The sequence below is a fragment of the Hydra vulgaris genome, chromosome 11, assembly GCF_038396675.1.
Source record: "Hydra vulgaris chromosome 11, alternate assembly HydraT2T_AEP".
Lineage (NCBI taxonomy): Eukaryota > Metazoa > Cnidaria > Hydrozoa > Anthoathecata > Hydridae > Hydra > Hydra vulgaris.
In genome coordinates, this window is record NC_088930.1 from 24,187,462 (window position 1) to 24,205,010 (window position 17,549).

Consider the following 17,549-nt stretch of genomic DNA (forward strand, 5'->3'; position numbering starts at 1 on the left):
TCTGATGTAAGATTTAAATTTGGCGAATCAAAATTATGCAAAAGCAAGTATCAAAACATTACAATAATTTTTTTGTTTGTATTATTAAATATATGTTTGTACTGATAGAAGAAGTAAACTATTAGTATGAACTAGTTACCAGTTTTGTAAGGACCGTCCCAATCTTCACTCGAAACATACAAATCCTAAATTAAATATAAATAAAAAATTAAAAAGTTAAACATTAAACAAAATTTATTTTATTTATTTATATAGAAGACTAAAACAACTGGTACTGAAATTTTAATTACTTTCAAAATTATAAACAGGAGCTATGAAGACAATATACAACAGTTATGAGGTGTTATTTTTCTTTTAAAAAGTATCTATAAAAGTATCTTATAATTTTGTTGTTTTGGGTATTGCATGAAAACAACAACATAAACAATAATTTAATAATAAAAAATAACTAAATTTTATCTTTAAATATTTTCAAAGCTATGACAAACTTTTATTTAATTAAACTAAATAAAAAAAATTCCTTAAATTTAACAAACTTTAAAACAAAAGAAAACAAAACGATTTTTTAAAATAAAAAAGTGTTTACCAAGCATTATTTATACTTGTTTGAATTATTTTACACTAATTCAAAATGTTAAACACTAATTCTCAATTTCTAGTACTGTGCACTGACAAATTTATAAGGCATTGTTATTTTATCATTTGAATATATTTGGATATTTTTTTCAGGGCGGTATTTATCATTGATATTTATCATTGGGCGGTGATAATTTGGCAAACCGAGAAGTGAAGTGCCTATATACCCTTAGTACAGTCTAACATTGCAAAAGCAACAATAACAATATTTTATATCAGAATGGCATTTAGCAATATAAGTAAACATTTTTAAAATTGTTGGTGGTGTCAAATGATTACCTAAAACTAGAACTTTCATAAATTTTTTTTGAAAGTATAAAAAAAAAATTATAATAATCACATAATTTATGTTTATTTATTCAATTTAACTTTAAAATAATTTTTTGATATATTGGCTTTGTAAAATCTAAAGGAATAAATTTTTGTATTAATTTTATATTCTTTATTTCATTTCATGAGCTATTTTAAAAATTATTGCTTTTATCTCACTAGTAGCTGATATTAATTTTCTTCTAATTTAAGTGATTATTTATATAATTAAAATGCATTTAGTTTAGTTTATTTGAAGTTAATTAAATACGGTATTTTTTTTAATTTTGAAAATTTTAATTGTTTTTTAACAAAATAAAAAATTTAAAGTGATCACTTTAATGATGATAATAATGATCAAATTTTTTTGCATATGCATTATAAATGCAATATCAACAATATAAAAGTTATGTTAATGTATTCTACAAATAGTTCTTAATATTCTCAACAGAGCAATAATAAATTAGCAAAAACACTTATCTAATTCTTTTTTCAACAGACTGTTTCTCTTTCTGTAGGATCATCAGTAAGCATATACATATATATAGACTTAATTACCTTAATCAATCATAAATTAAAAAAAAAAAATAGATTTTTTTTTTTGAGTTTATTTTTATCTTTAAAAAGTTTTAAGTTTAATTTCTAATTTTTAGAACTAGCATGAAATAACTTTTTTAAATTTTTTATTTTAAGAGTTTTAATTTAAATATTTAAATTTGTCTTGACTTTAAAATTAAATTCAAATATTCCATTAAAGCAAATATAACATTATAAAAAACAGAAACATATCAAATAAAAAATTTGTGAAAACAATAAATAATAACAGTAAACAAATTAACTTATTTACCTGGTTAACATGTGTTCTCTGAAATACACAATAACTTCTTCCTGATGAAAGTGGACCATTTTGGTATACTTTTGCAGCTGACCGTCTCTTTCTCACCAGATTTTTCCTTTCTGATCCAAGAACAAATGTACCATCTTTAGGAAATTTATCACTTGATATATTGGCAGCAATATAAGGTACAAAACTATCTGGTTTTCTAAATGCAATATATTCTTCATAGGTCTTTAGATCTGAAATACTATAATCTTTAGGCTTTTTGTTAGGTCGTCCGTTGATAGTTTCAATTACAACAATCAAGTAATAGCTTAAATAAAATATGTTATTCAATAGTTATTAACTGTTTAAAAATAACAAGTAAAATAAGATTAGTGTTCAGTAAAAGTCCATAAAATATTTAATGACAAAAATTTTTTTACCAAGTATTTAACTCAAATATTAAAAAAACTTGTGTTATCTTTTTATTATATGCACAAAGTCTAAGCGAATGTAATACAAATTAATATAACACAATAATTTTTTACCATTTGAGTTGAGAAACAAGCACAGGCAATTACAGTATTTTCGCTATTTGGGTTGAGTAACCTGCAGGTAAGATCTAAATTCCAAACTTTTGTATGTTTATATTATGTTCTCATATATTTATGTTTTTAATATGTATGTCATATAAGGATGGTTTGTTGAAAATTCTACTGATTAGAGCCTGGGAACAAAAATATCATCAAAAATTGGCATCAACTGATTATATGTGGGGAAACTGTTTCTTCAAAATATAAATTCTATTATATTAAATTAAATGAAAGTTTATTCAAACATTTATAATATCATTAAAAAATATTATTATGTTTAGAAATTATACCCATGTAAAACTTAAACCCCATTGTTTAAGAAAATTATAAAATATATATGTTATATAAAGGTTTTTAGACGGTTTAACTTTAAACTTTTTGTTTTTGTTTTTTTCATGTGGAATATTTTTTAATACCACATTCTAATAATAAACTTATTTTTCAATTATTATTTAAACAGCTTTTTAAATATTCATTCAAATAAAACTACACTAGTACATATCCCCAACATAAATTAATAACATAAACATAAACAATGAATAAAATAATTTAAAAAATATTGTTTTATTATTCAAATACAAATTTAAATTATAAACTTTGCTTTTAAAATTTGACCAATACCAAATCATACACAACACCAAACCATATATTATATGGTTTGGTGTTGCGTATGATTTGATATTGTGTACCATACCAAACCATACACATTATACACATAATTTAGCAGACTTGGGTCAGCACTTATATACTTTGCCTTAATTTTTAAAATGTCAACTTTAATCCAGAAAGTTATCCAGACAACTACAAAAATAAAAATTACACTGAAAAAATTTTGCTGTAATAAATGCCCTTTATATCAGAATTGTATCTGCCTGCAAAAAACTTCTATTCAATTTATGTACTAAACCCTCAGAAAGCAAAATATGTATGACAACATCAAGCTAAGGAAAGGTGTATATATATATATATATACAACCCTCGGAATTAAGAAAAATGAGGTCGGCAATAATTTGCCGACCTCAATCTTGTAGAGGTCGGCATCAGGTCGGCAAAATTTATTTGATACAAAGGGCTGACCTTAAAACATAGAAATGAGGTCGGCAATTTTTTGCCGACCTCAAACACTTCCAGGTCGGCAGTTAGGTCGGCATTGCCGAATGCCGACGCTAATTCCGAGGGTTGTATATATATATATATATATATATATATATATATATATATATATATATATATATATATATATATATATATACATACATATATATATATATGTATATATATATATATATTTGAATATAAAGCATAAAATAACAGCTGTGTACAAACTAAATTTATTCTTCGTAATATTTGGTCTGCTTTTGCACAGATCAGATCGAAATATTACGAAGAATAAATTTAGTTTGTACGCAGCTGTTATTTTATGCTTTATATTCAAAAATATATATATATATTCACATACAACAAGATATGACATTGAAACATTATATATATATGTATATATATATAAATATATATATATATATATATACATATATATATATACATATATATATATATACACATATATATATATACATATACAAATATATATATACACACACACATATATATATATATATATATATATATATATATATATATATATATATACATATATATATATATATATATATATATATATATATATATATATATATATATATATATATATATATATATATATGTATATGTAAATATATATATACTAGAGTGCAATTTAAGATTAATAAAAGTAACACACCCCTTAGATATACATTTATATGTCTTTTTCCCCTTTAATTATTGTTTGAGTAGTTCATAAATGATATTTCTCTGAAGATTTAATGACAATTTAAAGGGAATTTAATAATCACTTCAAAGTATTTTTTTTTCTAAATCATTTTATGTGGCAGAAATAAAACTTTCTTCCTAATGAAAGACATCAAAAGTTACATATTTAGTTGTTTATAGGCATTCAAGCAAAAAACAGAGAAAAAACATTTCTTACACATCGAATTATTGATGAAATTCTTTTTTATGCTTTTATAACAATCAAACTTAGTATTGAGCACACATGCTTTTAATAAATAAAACCTTATATGTATACATTTTCTTATTGTCCCATTATCGCTTTCACTAATCCCAACTTTACTAATAGTATTGTCAATAGTGAAAATAATATTAACAATAATAATAAAAACAACATTAACAACAATAACTTTTTTTACCTATAAAACAACATTTTTAACAAGCTAAATGAGAGCTAAGTTTTATAATAAATTTTCTGAAAAATCTTTTGAATGTATAGTGAGGAACAGCCTAAACAACCAACTTGAAAATGAAATGTGAAACATATAAACACTCACGCCAGAAACTTAGTTCAGAAAACTTTAATAATTATATTTTAGTTTAATTTGCAACTTAAAAACTAATAAAGTGTGATCATCGAAATTTTTCATGAGTTTTTATTGAACACTTTTTAACATGATATAATGAAACATATTCATATAGTACAGGAAAGTTCTAAATAAATTAATGTAATTAATATTTTTAAAAAAATACCTTATCTTGCCATTTTCATTTGACCCCTGAGATATACGTATTGTTATGGTTGTACTTGTTGGTAGTTCTGATGGTGGACTTACTGTAGGAGGAAGTGGAGGAACTAAACAATGTTTATGTATGATACAACATATTTTGTTAAAAAATCTATATACTAAATAATCTTGTATGTAAGAAATTTAATTTCACATATAAAATTGTGATTATATAAAGTGAATATTTAAAAAGATCCAAATCAATTCTATTAAATTTGTATTAAATCTGGTTTGGTTTATAAGAGCTATTTAAACAGATAGAATAATAAACCAAATCAGATTTAAAACAAATTTAACAGAATTGATTTGAAAATGAACGGTTTGTGTGTGTGTGCGAAAAAAGATGTAAAATGCAAAAATCTGATCAAAGAAGTATAAAAAAATTAGGTAAAAATTAAGTTATAAAATGAAAAAACAAAAAAAACAAAAAAAATTTTAACATATAAATCAAAAAGCCTAAGACTTACTAGTCTCACTAGTTCGAACTTTATTGATAGCATATGGACCTTGACCTCCTTCAGAAACGCATGAAATACCAATTGAGTATTCTGTGTATGGATTTAAATTTTTAAACTCAAAAAAAAGTGACTCAGTTTCATATTCCCCTATTTTTATTTCATTAAAGCTATTTGAAATACGATACTTTAAAATTTTTCCGTTAGGCTTTTCAGGAGGCATCCACCTAAGTTCAATTGTTGTTGATGTTTTATTAACCTCAGTTAGAGTTGGTGGACCATATGGAACTAAAAAAAAAATTTGTCAAAACAGTTAAGCATAAAAGCATTTTTGTGTAAAAAAATCTAAAAAATTTTATTTTCATATTTATATAATTTTTTTTAATAAATATTAACTCTTAAAAAGGCTGCAAGGAATCACTGATAAGATTTTAAAATAATTAAAAAAAAAAAATTTTTAATAGGAAAAAATAGTTAATGCTATTGAGCAAGATGGATATTAAAGAAATACTTAATAAAAATTATATAAATAAGGAAAACAACAGGGAGAAGCTCACAAGGAAGAGGAAAAATATTACTATTAAATATTAACTAGTTATGAAAACCACAGTCGACAGGTGCAGCTCCAAAGAAATTAGGGAAGAAACCTATTTTTGACATTCAAACAAATAAATAAATTATAATACTAGATAAAAATGTTAAAAAAGTGATGTAACAAAAACAATAAAACTAAAAGATAACACTCAAATAATAGTACTTAAGTTCTTTAACTTAAAAAAAGATAAATATTTAAAAGATTGGTTGTACGGTAGATTTAATATTTAAAGTTTCTAAAATTTAACATCATTATTACTAACATAAAAATGCATCAAAGTATACCAAATTAAATCTTTAAAATCACTAATAATAAAATGTAAATAAACATATGTTTATCAAACTGGTACTGACTGGTTTTATAACATTAAAGTTGGTAAAAAAAAATTGTAAAATATCAAAATGGTAACTTTGGTAAAATTTTTTTTATCAAAATTGGTCTTTATTACCTCATCAATCAAACTAAATAATTCAGTCTTATTGCTGCACTCTTTCCAATCAGACTTGGAGTAAAATCTTTCAGAAATTAGCACTGGGGTAAACTCTTAGGTCTAACCACAGCAGATAAGCTGCATTCCACACAGTTTTACACCCATAGTAATAAGAAAGGTAAATCCTATTTGTCATCAAAGCTTTTGATGCACACTGGTTTTGAATTTATTTTTGAAAAGTTTGTTGTAGATACAAAAGCATACTTGCAGTGTATGCAAGTATGCTTTTGTATCTACAACAAACTTTTCGAAAAAATGGGCTGTTTGGCAAGAGATCGAACTTTATAGTGGGTTGATGCAATCATTTCCCAGATTTTTTTTTCTTTTCTTCTTATTGGTGGCATTAATCCACTTTTTTTGGAAGTCCTTTTTATTCTTTGTTACTCTACCTGTCTTACGAAGAATTAGTTTAACTATTGCCCAAAAATCTTCAATCTTGCACTCTTCAGGACAATTTGAAGGATTCGCATCTTTAGGAACAATTTTTACATTATTATCTTTGCACCACTGTAGAACTATTTTAGAATAGTGAGAAGCAGGAATATCTGGCCGAAAGAGCCATCGGTATTTGTGTTTTTTCATAAATGGCAAAAGTCTTTTTTGGAGGCATTCTTTTATATAGAAATTGCCATTCAAGGTCTTCGTAGTGAAAAAACAAGAGGACTGCATACCACAGCTACAAATTGCTTACCACACAAGAAACTTGGATGCATATTTTTTTCATCGAATATATTTAAATTAATCACCGACAGGTTTATCTTTGTTCTCATAGTAAAATTGTTGATCAAGAAGTTGTGAAAATCCTCCTTGCAATATGTTTCATCATCTTCAATTATGCACATACTTTTATTCGCCATTATATTAAACAACTTCTTCGCACGCCAAATTCCTTTAATTTCACCATTTAAGCTTCTCTCAGGTTATTTATTATTATATATTATTATATTTATTACTTATTTTTCTTATGAAGTGCTTTAATTCCAGCATTTTAAAGTACTTTTTTGATATAAAAATGAGTCTATAAAGTTAAGTCTTAATTTTTCTTGCTAGATCTTGGTTTAGATTTCTTGCTATTGAACGTGAAATCAACTTTACCTTTTTGGATTTCTGGAAAGTTTTCTTTCTTCCGATTTCCAGGTTTTCTTTGGAAGCTTTGAGTAGTCTTGAACTTATTTATAATATCTATGACTGTAGATTTTGGGACATTTACACAATCAGCAATCAAGCAATATAAAGTCGATGGATTTTTGCAAAAAAAATTCACAACTTTTTTACGCACATCAATTTGTTTCCAAAACATTTTGCAAATCATTGATTTGTAAACAAAAGTCTATCAACACAATTAAAGATAAGGAAGTAACGTTTAATTAAAAAATAAAAGGCATTAAAATAAAAAGTGGTTTTAGAGAAATCTCAATTTAAAGTTGACCGGATTTTTCCACCCAATATATAAATTATCTAATCATATAATCAAATTTATACTTTTACTATTTTTTTACTTTAAAAAATTTTTATCACTTAGTGATAAAATTTTTTTAAAGTTCAGTAGGTATTCATATTATATTCCAGAAAAATATTTTTGTTTTGAAAGTAAATTTATACTATACAGATAAACTTTTATATTTTTTTGCTGAGTAAACCTGCTTAGCTATATATATACACCTTATATATCTTAAAAAAAGTTTAAGTAAACATCTTATACATATGCACTAGACTTTAGTCAAAGGTGTAAATACAAATTGGTTTCAGGATAAAAAACCTCATTTAGATAATTTAAAAAGTGAAATTAAATTTTCACATTTTACACCTTTCTGAAGTTCTACAGGTCCAAAAAATAACTTTTAAGAAAAATTCATTTGGGATTCTAAGTTTATAAATATAATGTATAAAACGGAAAAACTAGAAATAGATTTTTATAAAAACATCCATTGCTTCCCTTTTTTTTGCCCGATTGATTCTGCACAACTGCATAATGTAATAATTTTTTTTTTGAATAAAAAATAAAATAAAAAAAAAATTAAAAAAAAAGAGAGGAAAATTTATCTAAAAATTCAAAACAGCAATAAGATTACAATTCATACTTATTTAATATTTTATTTTCAACAATTCTTTTTGACTTTTTAATTTTTGTGTACCAATATAGTGATTTAACTTGGTGTTGCTGATTCATATCCTGTTATAGCTTAAAGATTTTTAGGTGTAATAAACATAACCTTTCATTTAAAGCACATAAGATTTGATATGTATTATTCTGATTAAACTTTAAAATCCACTAAGAAATATTAATTCTAAAATTTTTTTCAATCAATCACCAAAAATAAGTTAAATACAGTAAAAAATGACAGTTTTCAGTTATTCTGGTGACTTTTTGTTGCTAGTATAAAAACTTTCATTAGGGTGAAAAATTATCAATCATTTAACTTATTTGTTTTTTTTAAACATTTTTTCATATATTTTCTCATAATTAGTAACCAGTTTAATACGTATATACAAAAATTATATTTTAATGATTAATTTTCATCACATATATACATTATATATACTCCAAAATTGTTTCTGTTTTATAGTAAAACCTTCAATCAAAATTAAAATCACAAAATTAAGCCAACTACTTTACTTGAAAAATTTTACAACTAATAAAATTTGCATCCTAATGCTAAAATTTTGGATTTTGTAGAGTATTTTGTTGCCTCCAATCACAAGAAAAGAACCAACAAGCATTATATGATAAAAGGGGAGAAACAATATGGAAGAACCATGCCTCATAAACCCGGATCAGACAGAAAACTAAAAATTATGACTGCTAGGAACATCAATTATTGATAAGTTCTCTTGAACAACCAAGTCTAAAAATAAGTCTGGAAACAATAAGTCGGTAACTTCAGCAAGCAAAATTGCAAAGAAATTCAATTGTAATCACTTCAGCATCGTAAAAACATTGGAAAATAAAATAAACATTTGTTATTTTAAGAAAAACACAAGTCCTGATTGCACTGATAAACAATTAGAGCAGTTACAACTGAAGCGTGGATAAAATTGTCACAAAAATTAGAAACTATTATTTTACCATTAATGATGAGTTATACCTTACATTTAAATGCAAAAATTTACATTTAAATGCAAAAATTATAATACTGAATTTTACTCAAGATAATCCAAATATTGTAAAATACATCCAAATATTGTAAAAATTTTGTTGTGTGGATTACCATAATTTCTTGTAGAATTTTACAACCATTTATCATTTCTGTGGGACTGTCAATTAACCAAGCAGTGTATATAAATGATTGCATTATTAAAAGATTGATTTTTTAAATTAACAAACATCACAGTAATGATAGTTAAGTATTTTTGGCCTAGGTTGGCATAGCATGCTTGAAAGCTTGGCCTTTTTGCACTATGCTTGGCCTCTTCGCACTATGCAAGAAGTATGAGAAAATATCCATTATGTTACAAAAGTTGATAATCCCAATTATGTCCCAGAATTACCACCTATTAAGAATAAGCTGTGTGTAAAAACAATTGGAAAGCAGAAAATGAAGATAAACTGTGAAAAGCATTCATTCTTGTTTAGGAATAATTTATAAAAATCTTGTACAAGATATGTGTGAACATGTATACAGAAAAATTGATGCAGAGAGTCGTAATGGTGAGAAAGTATTATTTCAGTTCCGAATGAAAAAAATTAACATATTTAATAACTATTCTGTACTAGTCTTCTTTTTTTATTAAACTTTTCTTTGTACTATTTCATAAAAAAGTTTAAAGAAAAATTTGTTTCATAAATTTTTAAGAGTCTAAAGAACTCAATAATTTATGAAAAGGATTTTTATTACTTTTTACTAAAGTACATAAAAAATACACATATAAACAAATATACCTGCAGAGCGGGTATGATACTGTTTAAAATCATATTCTCCAACACCGACACTAGTTCTTGCAGCTAATGTGACATTGTATAATGTATATGGTTCTAAAATTGCATTTCAAAATAAACTAATGTTAGCACAAATCATTTTATCCCCATAAATTTCTCATATATTCTTTCTATATATAAAACTTTATCTAAATATAAAATTTTATCTAAATATAAAATTTTATCTAAATATAAAATTTTATCTAAATATAAAATTTTATCTAAATATAAAATTTTATCTAAATATAAAATTTTATCTAAATATAATATTTTATCTAAATATAAAATTTCTAAATATAAAATTTATCTAAATATAATATTTTATCTAATATAAATAAATACAATATTTTATCTAAAATATAAAATTTATATATTTTTTATAATTTTATTTACCTGTAATTAAATTTACACTTACCTAGTCCAGTAATTTTATATTCTAAAACATTATGTAGTTCCTTCAGTATTTTTTCTATTCTATTTCTAGAAAAAGACGGGATATATTCTAATCTAAAACCTAGCAACTTTCCATTAGGTTGCTCAGGCATTTTCCAATTTATATTAATCCAAATATTAGTATCTGAAGTACTATTTTCATAACTTCCCAACAATGAAGGGGGTCCAGGAACTAATAAAATTAATAAAAGTATCTTTTAGTATTCATTAAATAATCATCAAATTAAAATTTGATTAAAAAGTTATATAAGTTAAAACATACTTCCTTCTCCAGTTTCTTCATGAGTGGTCCATATTGGTCCACAACCTTTTTCATTACAAGCACAAAGTGTTATAGTGTAATTTGTATAGAATTTTAATGAAGTTAAAGTTACTTCAGTGTTTGTGACATTTACTTTTGTTTCATTAATATTAACAGCCCAATATTTTACAACATAATAAATACATGGACCATTTTCAGCCGACTCAGCAGGAGGATCCCATATAAGGTTAATTGATGAAGGATTTGGTTTACTCTGAGAAATAATTTCTGGATATTTTGAAGGAGCTAATAATACATATTTAAATCATTAAATAAACAGGTCATTTCAGTATTGTTATTACCACATAATGCGAAATGCTAATTTTACTGCTATTTTATTATTATTATTTGTAATAAAAATTATTACAAAAATTATAACTAAGATTATTAGTAAATCATTATTCATGTGAATAATGATTTACTAATAATCAAATATAGCTTACTTATTTATATTTTTAAGAAGAAAAAAAAATCAATTTCATATTCACTTATTTTTAAAAAAAAAAAAAAAAAAGAAAAATTGAAGAACTTTGTTTTTTTTTCAAAAAAAAAATACAACAATAGTGAACTACTATTCTCGTGGAAACTATATATACAATTAGTCAAGGAGTCTACTTCTTTATGTCTTTTTGGATTACTATTCAGTAGTGAATGATAATCCAGGAAAAAGCAAAGAAGAGGATTCAGCTAAAGAGTTGTTATTCATCAATATAAAAATGTCAACAGTATTAAGGTAGTTGTCTGCAATAAATAACTGAGTTTTGTTGCAGTTAAAATTCGCCAATTCAAAGCCAATTCAAACCCCAAGGTGATACCAAAAAGAGATTTAAGATTGGCTGCTTGTTGTAAGAAATCGAAAAGATGAGACTTTTTGTCTACAAAAGTATAAAGTTGAGTTGTCATCAAATAGAGCAACTTTAGATTTTAATGTAGATAAGAAACAATAAAGGACCAAGGATAAAAACTTTTGGTTCTCTTGAAGTTACAGGAAATGAAGAAGACATTGCAAATAATAGTGAGGAGACTGATAGGACGATAGCTAGAGGGGTCAGAGTTTTTAAAAATTAGAACCACCAATGCTATTTTCAAGCAAGCAAGAAAATAAGATTAAGTCGAGCACTAAATAAATAGTTTAGAAAGACTTGAAGAGGGTTCTGGAGAACAGTTTTGTAAGACTATGGCAGGAATGTTGTCTGAAGATTTACAAAAAGTCTCTAGACCCTAAATTCTGAGATAAGGTACAAGATTTAGTGAACTGAGATTAATGGATCTTAGCATCAGATAGAACTTTTGAAAATTAATTTCTATATATAAAAAAAAGGCGTTTGTAAACAAGTGAGTTGCTTTTTAAAAAAAGATGAAAATAATGATTAGAATTAAATATAGCAGCTACACATAAAGGTGAAAACCATGGAATAGACAAGACTTGACTTAAAACCTATGAGAAGAAATAAAAACATCCATACCTACCTGGATCCAGGAGGTGATGTATGAGGAACATTTATCAGTAGAGACAAATCATATTAACCCAAGGACCATCCCAAAGAAAATCACTAAAACATCCCAATCAGCTTTAGGGTTATAGTAAGTAGTGTGATGATAGAAGGAGTCTACACTCAACACTCTTCTGCAAGCAGGTTTTTGAATTGAAAGATCAAATTCCATTAAACATTTTTTTATAAAGAAAAAGAGTTCTTAAACAGATTCAATCTGCTGACTAGCCTCACACCCCTTCTTCATCTATTAGGCTTGCGTAGATATATTTATAATACATTGTTTCCAATTTGAGTTTATAGATTTCTTCAAAAATGATTAAAACTTGTGTATTTATAAAAAATGTTTAATCTTGATATCGGTATAAATAAAATAAAGATATTTAAAAAAATGGTATTGTGTTTTTCATTTTCTATTCGAAAATTCTGTTAAAAAATTTTTAAGTTTGAAGCTTATTATGTGTTAACAACATGAGGGGTACAGCTCTAAAACTCAGTTTTATAGTTCTGAGGCCTGGTAGTCAGGTTTCCTGAACTCTGTGGCAGCTCTCAGAAAGACTGATTCCATCAACAGCTGTAAAATATGAAACACAGTTGCTGTTGACATGTTGCACATGGATGGAGTCCCTGTTCGTACTTTCGGTGTGCATTGTCAAGGCCACATTTGGAGCTCTTTGTTACAGCTTAGGATTTATTAATAATAATAAGACAATTGCTTGGACTATTAATAGTATACTGAGTACTATCTGTGCTGTGCAAATTGACCAAGCCCTTTTTCTTTATCCTTCAGCCAATATCATTGTCGTTGGTGACTTTATGCTCATCACACTGAATGGCATGGCTCTAGTGTCAGTGACTCTGCAGGCATTAAGGGCCACAACTTTTTCTTTTCTCAATCTCTAACACAAATAGTCAACTCGCTTTCCAGACAATCCAAATCATTTACCTTCCCTTTTCGACTTTTATCTTGTTTCTGATTCTAGTCAGTGCTCAGTTTCTCCAGATTCACCTTTAGGTGCTTCTGATCACGGTTTGATCTCTTTAAAACTTTAATCTCATTCTTCTTCATCATCAGAATCACCTTATCATTGTACCTTTTACAACTACTTTAAAGCAGACTCTTTGGTGATTTTCTTTGTGATGGCTCTTTGGTAAAAATCTTTTGTTTTCCAGCTGACAAATGTGCTTCTTACGGAACTTCTTAGATTCAGGCTGGAATCTTTTATTCCTTCTCAACAATTCTATGTCAGCCTCACTCTTCTCCATAGTTTTACTCTCATTGTGCTGCTGCAATTTCCAATAGTAACCGTTACTTTCATATCTATCAGCAAAAAAATTCTCCTAACAGATGTCTTTTTTCTAATGCTAGAAAACATTGTAAAAAGGTTTTGTCTAACCCCAAAGCCTGCTATTCTCAAGTCACAAAATCTCTTATTTCCTCTCAAAAATTAGGCTCATGACTTCTGGAGAATTTTTAACAATATCTATAGCAAGTGTGAATCAGTTATTCCACCTCTCTTGTATGGTTCAGATTTTTTCACCTCACCTTAAGACAAAGCAGAATTGTTTGCTAAGAACTTTTCATCAATATCCTCTCTTGATTCCACTAGTCGCATTTTACCTGATAAAGTCGACAAACAGGTTAATCTATTGCCTGACCTTCGTATCACTCCAGCTTCTGTATCTAAAGTGATTTCCTGCTTGGACTCTTCTACAGCTTGTGGTCCAGACAACATACCTGTTATAGTCTTGCAGAAGTACTTTCCGAAGCTATTGTCTATAACTCCAAAACAATTTAAAAAGTGTTGATCAGAGTCTTGTTTTTCAGCCTGCTGAAAAAAAGCATCTGTTATCCCTACTTTCAAAATTTCTAGCGAATGATCTGACTTGTCTAACTACCATCCCAGTAGTCTCCTTACTATCATAAGCAAAGTTTTTGAGTCTTTAATTAAAAAACACTCAATCTTTCATCTTGAACCTAATTTATTATATAGATCTTCTCATTTGATGAACTTGACTTATTATATTGATCTTCATGTTCTGCTGCTGACTTGTTAACAGTAATAACTGATAGGTTTTATAGTGTATTAGATAGATTTAGAGAGGTTAAGTGTATCACTCTTCACATTTCTAAAACCTTTGATAAAGTTTGGCATGCTGGTTTTCTCCATAAGTTTTCTTCTTACGGTGTATCAGGTAAGATCTTTAAGATTATTGAATCCTTCCTTACCAATCATAGTATTAAAGTTGTCCTCTTGGACAGCACTCTTCTTCATATCCTGTCACTTCAGTGGTTCCTCAAGGTTCTATCTTTGGCCCTATACTCTTTTTAACTTACATTAATGATCTTCCAGATATTCTCACATCAAAGGTAGCATTGTTCGCTGATGATAGTACCATTTATTCTTGTCTTGATAAGAAACCAACACTCTCTGATTGCTTGGAGGGGGCATTTGAGCTTGAAAAAGATCTCACTTCTGCTACAGCATGGGTCTCTCAGTGGCTGGTGAACTTTAACTCAGAGAAAACTCAACTTTTTTCAGCTAATTGTTATCACAATAATCTTGATCTTCCCATATTTATGAACAATGAGTGATCTACCCTTCATCTTCTAGGATTAACTCTTACTTCCTATTTTTCTTGGAAACCATAAATTAAATCAATTGCAAAATTAGCATCTGCTAAGGTTGCATCTTTTTATTGTGGTTGCCACCTACTCAGGATTCTATTCTTTATCTCTTTAAATCTTAACTCTATCCTTGTATGGAATACTGTTGCCATATCTGGGGCAGATATTCTAATGATGCCCTTTCTCTTTTAGACAAGGTACAAATCACATTGTAAACATAGTTGGACCTGCTCTTGCAGTCAACCCCTAACCATTATTACATTGTCTTAATGTGGCTTCTTTTTCTCTTTTCTATAAATACTAAAATAGGCACTGCTCTAAAGAGCTAGCACCTCTTGTACCATCTACTAAAATTCAACCTCATATTACTTGTCATTCAATTAAGTCTCAACACTTTACTGTGACTGTTTCTAAGTGCTCCAAAAATTTTTATTCGTCTAGTTTTTTTCCTCAAACATCAGTCCTTTAGAATTTGCTTCCTTCATCTTGCTTTCCTGATTCATATAATTTGCAATCTTTTAAGTCATCTGTTAATTGTTATCTTGTTCTATAAATTTTATCTTCTCTCTTTCAGCAACTTCAAACTCTAAAAGTGGTTGCTTGCAGCCTTGTTGGAAGTAAAGGTAGTGAAAAAAAAAATTGTTTTTATTGTTATAAAACAAAAAAACATAATTGTTTTACAAAAACATGCTCAATAATAAGTACACCAAACAAGATCAAACAAAAAAAAAAGTCAACTCAAAAAAATACTAAACTTATTATATTCTAAACTTATTATGTCATTTCTAGATTTTTGCATTTTGATACTGCGTTTATTAAAAATTTAAGGAAAGTTAATTTTTTCATTCAACAAGTTTTTATATTTTTTTGTTTTGCAAAAACTAACATTTGTCTTTTTAAACCAAAAAAATTTGGTTTAAAAAGACAAATGTTTCTATAAATGTAAGTCTTAGTAACTTACATACTTAGCATATACTAGACTTAAATACTTATCATATACTTAAATTTTAGATTTTTTTTTGAGAAAAAATCTGAAATTTAAGTTTTTTATTTACTTTCTTTAAAATAGAATTTCTTTAAAATATAATATTCTTTAAAATAGAATAACATTTTGTTAGCAACAAAATGTTATTATATTTTAAAGAAAGGATGTTAAATCTATAAAAGCAGAAACAATTTTTACTTTCTAAACTATTTTTAAGAAGCAAAAAATGATGACGCTTTTACAAAGTTTAAAAGTTATTGTTATAAATGTTTAAAACTTAAATAATATTTTTTTTCTCGCTTGCACTATCTTCTAAATACATAACATAAAAGAAATTCTATTAGATTCAAAAAAGAAATAATATAAGAAAGCTGTCCATTAAGAGAAAACTTAAAAGAATATCTGCCTCATGAAGTTGTAAAATAATTTTAAAAATCGCTTATTTTTAGCATTTAGCAATGAACAACAATATATTGAATGCATTAACCACATGATACAAATGTACGCAAAAAAGAGATTTATAATTTTAAAAAATGTTCTTTTTTCTATTTCTTTTCTTTTTTTAATTAAAATACATTTGAAGTTGGCAATTTATTATAGCTATATTTATTATAGTATAATGGAAACTTCATTTTGGAGGTTAATGTCATTTTTGCAATATTTATTTCTTATAGAAAGGAAAACAATTTAAACTTTGAAAAAAACATTGAAGTAAAAAAAAAACCTGTAAAATCTGTAGTAACATTAATATTTTGTTTTTCAGAACACAATTCACCACCATGTGTACATGCTGACACAAAAACTTGATAACTTGTATAAGCATACAAATTACTAAGACAAAAATACAAATTTTTTGTTTTCTCTTTTAAGGTGCTACATTTGATAGAATATATAACTTCACCATTTGGATGCTCTGGTTCTAGCCATTCCAAACATAGAGAAGAATTAGTAATATTAGTAGCAGATAAATTAACCACTTCACTTGGTTCTAAATAAATGTTTTAATTAAATAATAAATAGTTAACCAAAAAAAAAACTTAGGAAAAGTTTTAACATAAAGTCAAATGTGCACCTTAAATAATAACATCTTAACTTGATAATACTACTTATATTTTTGAAAAAAATTCACAAACATAAATTAAATTTGACACAACTAAATAACACTAATTTTTAATAATTTAAAAAAAATTACTTTAATAAGCCAAATAGTTTTACTGATAGAAACTTTTAAGAGAAAATTATATATTCTTTGAACAAAT

At 26.2% G+C, this 17,549-nt stretch overlaps 1 protein-coding gene across 1 annotated transcript in view; it reads right to left on the reverse strand.

Annotated features, from left to right (window-relative positions):
* Nucleotides 1-17,549, reverse strand: part of LOC100212348 (phosphatidylinositol phosphatase PTPRQ) — a 268,145-nt gene that overhangs the window by 31,554 nt on the left and 219,042 nt on the right. The window contains exons 16-23 of the mRNA XM_065810526.1: nucleotides 17,015-17,278; nucleotides 11,145-11,429; nucleotides 10,845-11,054; nucleotides 10,394-10,486; nucleotides 5,441-5,716; nucleotides 4,939-5,041; nucleotides 1,793-2,096; nucleotides 140-185 (exon numbers count right to left, since the gene is read on the reverse strand). Coding sequence (XP_065666598.1) covers nucleotides 140-185; nucleotides 1,793-2,096; nucleotides 4,939-5,041; nucleotides 5,441-5,716; nucleotides 10,394-10,486; nucleotides 10,845-11,054; nucleotides 11,145-11,429; nucleotides 17,015-17,278 — 1,581 coding nt within the window. The remainder of the gene's footprint in view (nucleotides 1-139; nucleotides 186-1,792; nucleotides 2,097-4,938; nucleotides 5,042-5,440; nucleotides 5,717-10,393; nucleotides 10,487-10,844; nucleotides 11,055-11,144; nucleotides 11,430-17,014; nucleotides 17,279-17,549) is intronic.